The sequence below is a fragment of the Podarcis filfolensis genome, assembly GCF_964270895.1.
Source record: "Podarcis filfolensis genome assembly, chromosome: 1".
Lineage (NCBI taxonomy): Eukaryota > Metazoa > Chordata > Lepidosauria > Squamata > Lacertidae > Podarcis > Podarcis filfolensis.
In genome coordinates this window covers 119862051-119871963 of record NC_139604.1, presented here as the reverse complement: position 1 = coordinate 119871963, position 9913 = coordinate 119862051, and the positions used below count along the sequence as shown (strand labels likewise).

At 44.8% G+C, this 9913-nt stretch overlaps 1 protein-coding gene across 1 annotated transcript in view; it reads left to right on the top strand.

Moving 5' to 3' along the window:
* Positions 1–2709: 2709 nt before the first annotated feature.
* BEGAIN (brain enriched guanylate kinase associated) overlaps positions 2710–9913 on the top strand; it is a 177882-nt gene continuing 170678 nt past the window's right edge. The window contains exon 1 of the mRNA XM_083614916.1: positions 2710–3721. Within this exon, the coding sequence (XP_083471042.1) occupies positions 2795–3721 (927 nt within the window). The 5' untranslated portion in view covers positions 2710–2794. The remainder of the gene's footprint in view (positions 3722–9913) is intronic.

Below are 9913 nucleotides of genomic sequence, written 5' to 3'. Positions count from 1 at the left end.
TTTCCGGGTCACCTTCAAAGGTAGCCCCACGTAGAGTGCATTGCAGTAGTCCAAGCGGGAGATAACTAGAGCATGCACCACTCTGGCGAGACAGTCCATGGGCAGGTAGGGTCTCAGCCTGCGTACCAGGTGGAGCTGGTAGACAGCTGCCCTGGACACAGAATTAACCTGCACCTCCATGGACAGCTGTGAGTCCAAAATGACTCCCAAGCTGCGCACCTGGTCCTTCATAGGTATTTTGACTTGACATATCAGTAAGCTCTATGCTTGGTTAAATGTTTATGCATGTTAAACAAATGAGCAGCTATTGATTATTAATATTTCATTGTTCTGTTGCAGTCCCCTTATGTATTGCCATTATGTTGCTGTATTGAGATTTTGATTCGGAACCACTCTGAGCACAGATTTACTGTGGAAAATGCAGTATATATAAATAAATTGACAAGGGCAATGCAGCATCTTGCAGTATACCAACCCTTTCTGCAAATACACCACACACATCATAACAGTGACCAATCTTTTGCTAGTAAAAAATAATGGCCAAATGAGATTAAAACTACGCATGTGACAGGCCCAGCTGACAGGTGCCCCGTGAGCTGAAGTGACAGCTATGGGTATCGTATCTTCAGAATTCATAGGAGCAGGGTGCTGATTGATTTAACCTGCAAATGCTGCCACCAGCACTTTTGCAGGACCAGGAGGGAAAATATTTTTTTACAGGGTAACTGCAGGCGGTGGTTAACAGTTCTTGCCACAAAACGAAAACATCTTTCAGAGCTCTTCTTTAGGAAACTTCCAGTTGTCATAACAACCTTGGCAGCAGTTCTCCTCCTTTTGCTACAGGAGATTTCATTTGCTCGTGATACTATTCCCAGGAAAACAAAGCCCTTAAAAAAAAAAATTAAACGTAAGCCCAGTTCAAAGGAAAAGGACAAATCTTTGCCCCTACCTCCCAAGCACAAAAGTCTTAATTTCTTTTCACAGTACAGGGGCGCCCATTTGAAACTCTTTGATCTATGGTTTGCAGAGTCATCCCACTGAATCAATTAATCTTGGTGGTGGTGGGTTCCTTCAGTCTGATTCTGCCTTTGCTCAGACCTGGAGGTGTTCAGAAAAGCTCTCTCAAATGTCATTTGGCACCTAAATAAGCTTCAATTAACCTTTGCCCAAATTCTTTATATACCCTCCGTGATCAAGCTGGCAATGTATTCCCAATAAGTGCCTCAGAATGCATCATTCTTAGTCCTCCAAGCTGCCCAGCTATGCAGGTGGAATGCTGATTTGCCAAGGGAGATACCTTCACTCTCGTTGTGTCGCAAGGGATCCTGGGCCACGCAGTTTGTAAGAAATTCCGAAGAACCTTCCCAAGACCGTTTTGATGCAGAGTGATGAACTTCCCCAGACCCCTGTGGAGTTGTACAGCATTTCAGCTTCTTCTTCTGTGTGATAGTCTTTGGAAAGGAAAGGAACCCTGACCATGTTACAGGCAACAGCAGGAAGTCATCAGTGAGGGGTGGGAAAGAAAGGCAATTCAACAGCATAAAGATCAAACTGTAATTTCAAGAAAAGTGGTAAATGAGATAGGTGAATTGACTGATTAGGGATTCATAGCTGTTGGATACCACCTGTTCTCATATACATATAAAATCAGCAGGTGTTGACACTGACTGGCAATTCTCAAGAGTTTTGGATCTGTAGGTAATATTGTGCCACAGAGTTTGCTTTTTACTTTTACAAGATGTGAGCAGGTTATCTCTGTCCAGGAAGGGCAATTTTGGTTTGACTCACAGCTGATCATCATTTGAGTTTCTAAACCAATGCAGTAAGACTCCTTTCAGTGAATATAATGATAATTCTCAACATTTTCAACAAAAATGATAAATAACGCACGGAAACTAAAGGCAAAACGAAGCCCCACCCACGGTTCAGTGTCCACATATGGAAGATTCCCATAAGATCAGTAGATCCCATGGGATGAGAAAACACAAAGTCAACACAGCAGAATATTAGAGAGAACGTGAGGTCTTTGTGGGCTTCCCATGTCATCAGACCTCTTCCTCCACACAGTGCAAGTTACGTCTTCCCGAGAGCACCAGAACATTGGGTGGAGAGGATGGACTGACTGGATGGATGTGACCTCCCATTCCACATAATATTATGGGTAACAGTGTCTTTGCATGTCCCCCATTGCATATACATTGAAGGGGAATCCTCTGTGCATGGACACTGCTGCAGTGGGGGAGGGGGACCAGATCATCCCCCTAAACATCTTATTCCATGGCCTGATGGGTCCTCATAGATTTGTGTGTGTGTTTTATAACAGAGCAGAGTGCATTAACAAAGAACAGGGCATTTCATACTATCATATGACCTTCTTTAGTATCTGACTTTAAAAAAAAAAAAAAGCCCTGCAATGTTACTGCCCCAGAGCTTACTTAGTGTGAATTGATTCACATCAATGTAGATGAGTTCACAGTTCAACAGGCAGGAATATATCAAATGCTTGTCTTGATCGATGGAAACCCACGTTTCTCAGCGACGGGGACCGGGGCAGGAGGTGGGAGATTGCATGTACTATGGATTTAGTTGATTGGTACAACTAATTAAAATGATGCAAATTTGCTATTGATCTAATTTTGGTGGGTATGTGTGACTAGGGAATGTGAACTGTGGCAGCTGGACCAGGGGTGTATTTTGCCAAGGAAACGGCCCTTTTGCATGGATGAAAAAGAAGAGGGAGATGCCATTTTGCTGGCAATAGGTTAACATTCTGATACGTAAAAGAAAAGATCCCATGGAGCTGTTGTCCAAAGGATCTCCAACACACATCAAGGCGGAGAGTGGGGCACACGGGAGACTCCACAAGCCAGAAGGGCCTAGGGGGATGGCTGAAGAACGACCATGTTGCGGTGCTGCTGCCTATCTCCGTGCCTCTGAAGCTGGAAGCAGCCTAGACAGCAGACATTTGAGCATGTTGGGTATGGCGAGCTATTCCAAACCCTGCAGCTCCAGCGAGGACAGCTTTGAGCTCCAAAGTGGTGGAAGGTCAGAGGCTAAAAGCTTTGTTAAAAGCAAAAATAAGGATGAAGGTTATCAATCCCATCGATTGAAACACAACCAGAAATGGGGTGAAAACATTCATGGTCTGGAGCACGCTTCACTCTACCCAGCCAAAGCAGGGAGCACCAGCCAGAAGCTGCAGAGGCGGAAGGTGCAGAAGAGAAGCAGCTCGTCGGCCTCTGACCTCAGCGCGCTGAGCCAAGGGTCCTCAAGCTCCTTGTCTGTCGTGGAAGAGAAGATCGAGGCCAAGCTCAAGTTCTCACAGTTCCTGAACGAGGTCACGTTCAGGGTGCTAGACCCTGTGAGTCTGAGAGCTTTCCGGGCCGCCAAGCTGAAGAGTAGCCTGGGCTCGGGTGGTAGAAGCCTGGATGACTTGCGGATGAAGAAGAAGACCCCTGAGGGCTGGAAAGCCGATGCTGTGGCCCGGAAGTCACACCAAGAGACAGACCTGGAGAGCTTGAGGAGCGATGACCTGGTGGCTAGAGCGCGGTTGCGCAAGCTGGAGAAGTCCTTGTCTTTGGATACAGGCCCTCCCCATGAGAGATACGGCGATGGGATTTCATGCGAAGTCAGGCCTGTCCTGCCGGGAGAAACCATCATTTTGCAAAGGGATGGAATGCCTGCTAGGAAATCTGCCTCCTTGCCTCGAAGTTCAAGCATGGTGAGCCAACCCAAAACCACTTTATTTGGCATGTTTCTCATGGGTCTGGGGGAGGGGGCCGTAGTTCAGTGGTGGAGCATCTGCAGTAGCATAGCCTCCAACATTTCTTCAATGAAAATAGGGACATTGTATTCGATCATCATCATCGCTCTGGGCAGCTTTCAGCAAATATAAAAACATTTTTAAAAACATTACAAAATCTTCCCTATACAGGGCTGCCTTCAGATGTCTTCTAAAGGATGTATAGTTACCTATCTCCTGGACTTGGGGGTCACATAACTCCATACCCTCCAACAATTCTTTGAGTATACCTGAAGGGGCCACCCCCATCGTTCAGCCCGGACACTGAGGTCCAGCTCCGAAGGCCTTCTGGCAGTTCCCTCACTGCGAGAAGCGAAGTTACAGGGAACCAGTCAGAGGGCCTTCTCGGTGGTGGCGCCCTCCCTCTGGAATGTCCTCCCATCAGATATCAAGGAAATAAACAACTATCTAACTTTTAGAAGACATCTGAAGGCAGCCCTGTTTAGTGAAGTTTTTAATGTCTGATATTTTATTGTGTTTTTAATATTCTGTTGGGAGCCACCCAGAGTGGCTGGGGAAACCCAGTCAGATGGGTGGGGTACAAATATATTATTATTATTATTATTATTATTATTATTATTATTATTATGCAGGTGTCCTAGGGAAAAGCGGGACAATCCGGGATCAAATCAGAAACAAGGGCGGCTTCTGTAAATCTGGGACGATCCCTGTAAAATAGGAACACTTGGAGGGTCTGCAGTAGGTCACAGGTTTGATCCAAGACCCCTGCCTGAAAACTTGGAGGGGTCACTGCCAGTCAGTGTAGACAACACAGAGCTAGATGGACCCATGGCCTGACTTGGTGGAAGGTAGCTTTCTATGTTCTGCAGCTGAGCCAAAAATAGGGCATAAGGGCAAAGCTCACTATCAGCAATAGCAGAGCTTCTTCCTTTTTTTTCTTAAGAGTTTCACCGCCACCCTGTTGTTGTTGAAAGTAACAGCAGTGACATCTGTCGATCTGGCTGCCATTTTGCCATTTTCCACAATGCCGCGGACTTAGCATCATACCTGGGGCATTGTGCGGAGCAAAACGGTGACACACAAATGTACACTGGTTGACAGTATTTGGAGTGCATTTGGCAAACTGCCCCTCTTTTTGCAGAAGGGCGAGGGAAAGAAAATCCTCAGCAAATTCCTCTGAAAAAATCTCTTCTCTTGTCTTGCGCAGTAGTTCAGTTTGGTTTGTGCTTGTGAAGCTATGGGTTCAAATCCTCCTTTCCTGAGTCCCGGGAGCCAGCAAGGGTGGAGGAAGTACATATACACAGACTTTACATGCACAAAATCCTAATTTCCTAATTTCAGCCCTTGGCATCTCAGTGTAAAGAAATTCAGGTAATATAAGTGAGGAGAAATCCACCTCTACACCTATTTGTGTAAAAAGCTCTTTGGACTGGCAGTCTACCTTAGTATAACGCAGCTTTCTGTGTTCAGAAGACACCTCGTATATGTAGGGTTCACTTTCTGGAGACGGCAAAAACAGTTTCACTTGCATAGTATCATCCACATGATACTTCACCCCTGAGGTGCCAATTAACATGAGAGAAAACGTTCACACTCCCCTTTTAAAAATTCACTTTTGAAATAATGTATGCAATTGCCAGCTTCCTCCCCTTGCCCCTGTCTCCTACCAGCTGGTGCTAAACTGAGACCTTAAGAACTTAACCCAGGGGAGGCCCAAGCAAACTGGCTTCCTGGTTGCATAATCCTGGCCCATTCACAAACTGATGACCTCAAGCTGAGCCCTTAGGGGAAGAAAAATGTTAAGTCACTTTGAAGTCAAGAGAAGCCTTATAGATTTTTTAAGAAAGAAAGAAAGAAAGAAAGAAAGAAAGAAAGAAAGAAAGAAAGAAAGGTAGGTGTGTGTGTGTGTAGTCTGCAGCATAAGAGGGCAGAAGACCTGTGTGCAACATCTCCTCTTCCCCTGTTCACGTTTATAAATGCAGTCATTTAATAAAAGCACCAGGCATCCATACTGCTGCAATTTTGCAAGGTGTCCTTGGCCGCCTGTGCCATGTCAAAGATGGCCTTAAGGCAAGGTTCTGGATGGAAGGCAATTCCGTCTGAAAAGCTCTATGCTCCATTACAGGTCAGCACCCTGAATAGCAAGTGGATGGTCCTGCAAAAAGGAAAGAACAAAGCTGACCCCTCCTCACAGTTCAGAGGGCTGCCATTAGAATTTGTGGGGCTGTGAGCTCTATAGCATACATGTGGGATGGGCAGAGGCTGACAGGCAGATGCATCCTGCGTATTAACTTTAACCACTTTGCTTTTAACATGGTAAAAGTCCCTCTCTGCCATGTTACAAGTCCAGCAGCTACCTTCTTTCTCTCACGGGCGATTTCATGGGGTTGCTGAATGTTCAGCTTGGACTAAATTCCCTCCCTGATCATTTTCTGCCTCAGTTCTCTGTGCTGAATCCAGAGGACAGTTGTAATAGAAACATTTCTCTGCTGAATTCTGACTGCTTCAGTGCTGTAGTATTTTATGAATAGATAAATGTGGGTTTCCTTTGGAATTCCAGCCCCTGAACCTCTGGACTTATTCACACAATGTCTTCAGTAATGTAGATCCTCTTCTCTTTGGTCAAGAATTCCAACTTGGCCCCTTCCTGGAGCTCCCCATGGGAATTTCATTTCTCAAAAAGTGTTGGGAAATGAAAAACTAGAGCTCCAAAATGTATTGATTTGTTGTTGTTGTTCTTCACATCAGGAACCCTTCAGCTGAGTTTGGTGACAATATCTTGAGAGGCAGCGGAACCTAAGGAGAACAGGGACAGATAGACAAACCACTTTCCAAAATAGATATTAAATGTTCTCTTCTTTGATTCTAATAACGGTGATTACTATGTAGAATTTAATAATGCAATCCATATTGTGGGCACTGTGACAATTTTGAACCATGTGTATTCCAAAATATATATATATTAAAGAATATATTAAAGAATATATTAAAGAAAACAAGTAAAATAAATGAGTATACGATAAAACAGTTCACAAACAAACATGCAGGAAAAGTCTTCAAGCTGCACTGAAAACAGTTCATATTTCTAAAATCAATTTCGTACAGTAAAACCAAGAGCGTGATAAAACAACTCAGCGATAAAAACCAGGAGACAGAACTTTAACCCACACTACAAGCCTGACAAAATAAAAAGGTCTTAGCAGCTTGCCTGAAGCTTAGATTTCCAAGGTCTTCAATAAACTCAGGCTAATGCAGGAAGCTCAACTTTGCAATGGCTGTATTGTATTTGGTGTTTCATAATATAACTAATAACACATAGTCCTGCCGAACATTTCAATTTCAGGCAACCTTACATAACCTGCACAAGCTCAGTTGTGACAATGGTTCAGAGACATAGAAGCAAAGTTGCCATGTGATTGGAGGAGTTTTCAGCATTCGTGAAAACTGGCACCCTCTGGAGATGCAGACCCAGGGGGCGGTGATGTGCAAAAATCACCTATCAGATGATGGAGTATATGACACATATGTTTGTGCTGCCGCACCAGTGCTGCCGCAGTGAGATCTAACGCAGGAGAAGCTATCCATCCTTCCTTGCCGCGGGATCACATTCATCCAGTGCTTTACCAACTGCACTGGCTCCCGGTGGTGTACAGGGTCAAGTTTAAGGTGCTGGTTTTGACCTTTAAAGCCCTATCCGGCCTAGGACCCTCATACCTACGGGACCACCTCTCCTGGTATGCCCTGCGGAGGACCTTAAGCTCCACAAATGACAACATTTTGGAGGTCCCAAGTCACAAGGTGGTTAGATTGGTCTCAACTAGGGCCAGGGCCTTTTCAGTACTGGCCCCGACTTGGTGGAACTGTCTGTCACAAGAGACTAGGGCCCTGTGGGACTTGACATCTTTCCACAAGGACTGCAAGACAGAGCTGTTCCGCCTGGCCTTTGGTTTGGACTCAGTCTGACTCTTATGTTTTTCCCTCCCCTTATGGTTTTGATCTATGGGCTACTTTTAAAATAAGGCTGCATTTTAAATTGCATTTTAACCTGTATTTTAAATTGGGGTTTTACCCCTATTATGATTTTACTGTAATTTTACTGGTGTTAGCCGCCCTGAGCCGGGGAGGGCCGGGTATAAATAAATTTATTGTTATTATTGTTATTGTTGTTGTTGTTGTTGTTGTTGTTGTTGTTGTTGTTATTATTATTATTATTCCTGTGCCACGGCACAAAAGTGTGTGAATGTTTTTGCCCTTCCACCTTGCCTCGCCCGCACTCTGAACATTTGAGTACTTGGGTCACATAAAATGTAGTAATTTATAATGTGACTATTGCAGTAAATGGATATTTTTTTAATTGGCGGGGGTGGGGGCATCAATACAGCTCCTTGCCAAGGGTGCAAGGGATCCCAGGTCCTTCTTGCATGATGCACCATCTTGCATGCATGGCTCCAGTTATTGGAGCAAAGCAGCCAGGAAAGAGTCCTGTGGCATTTTAAAGCCTATCAAATGTATTGTGGCATAAGCTGTGCTATCTTCATTTGGTGTGTGGGTGTGTATGAAATATTCCCATAAAGCATCTTGAATCAATTTCACAACAAGGGATTATGGCTATGAGTCTTGGAAGACCTGCTACCTGTCCTGCAGGCCCTTTCCCACCTGCCCTGGGGGCCCTGACTGACTCCAACTACAAAAGCTTAAGTGAGGCTGAGGAATCATGGAACATAGTGACAGATACAAATCTCTGCCCCTTATGGGATATGCCAGATTTTGGATGCAGCAGAGCCAAAGCCTCCATCACCCGACTCCCAAATTCCCAATTTTCGGGCTTTCTGCTGGCTACCACAAGTGGTAAAATAGTCAGTAGTAACTTTATACCTGCCATGGGGCCTCCAGCATGGCGAAGCCCCCCTCCCCCTTGCATGGTGGACTAGCCTGGCAGTGGAGGCTGGGTGGTGGACAGGAGCCTGTTTGGTTTTCTAACCTCCCCAGGCAACAACATCAAGGAGCTAGGGTTGCACCCGAAGTCTGGACGCAATTCATATGTGCAGATATATAAAAGTTTGTCGAAAGTGGAGCAAGAGAAAGAGCCACAAAATGCAAAGGGCATGCAGTAGTTACACCTCATTTATATGCATTGGCCAAATGCATAAACGATATGAATGGAATGACTCATTCACAACAGCAGTCATGGGTGATAAGATTATATTGCTATCTTCCTCACTTGAGCCCAGATTCAACGGAATAACATTTGCTACTAAATTCAAGTTCAGCAGTTTCTCATAGGAGTGCCCCTCTGAAGTCTTGTTGTCGTTGTTGAACTTACGGTGACTTGGAGGTCTGCAGCAAAGTGTTTGGGGAGACTGAAATGTTGTAACACAACTTTCTGAATATACTGAACTTAAGGACATAGGAAGCAACATTATAACAAGTGGGACCTTTGGTCCATCTAATTCAGTTATCATCTACACTCACTAAAAGTGGCTCTCCAGGATTTCAGGCATGGGACATTCCCAGTTCCACCTGGAGATGAACAAGGAACCCGCTGCTGTATCCCCGACCTATAGACCTTCCTGGGGTGATGTCAGATTCGTCTCTGTTTATTCGCACATAGACTGAGCTCAGAGGTAGCAATATTAGCTTAATAAACCATGGTTATCAAGTCAAGAGAAAGCATGGTGAGCCCTCCCTCATCAGTGGTGCTTCATTCTACCAGTGAGGACAGAGAGAGGCCTGTTTGCTTTGCTTTCCCCCATCCCACCCCTCCGGCCATCTCTCCTCTTCTCCTCACGGATATACTTGGGCACTTCTAGAGTGGTTTGTTTAAACCACAGTTTCCCATTTATACCCAAACCGGGGTAACTTTGACTTAACCTTGGTTTACTAACTTGGATATGACTCTACTGTCAGAGTGGTGTTGTGCTGGCTGTACAGCTATACTAGGAGAGCTTTGACGTAAGGAGGAAATTACATCAAGCTGAAACCCTTATGCACCTCACTTAGTAATAATAATAATAATAATAATTTATTATTTATAACCCACCATCTGACTGAGTCTCCCCAGCCACTCTGGGTGGCTTCCAACCAAATATCAAAAACAATACAGCGTCAGACATTAAAAATTTCCTTAAACAGGGCCGCCTTCAGGTGTCT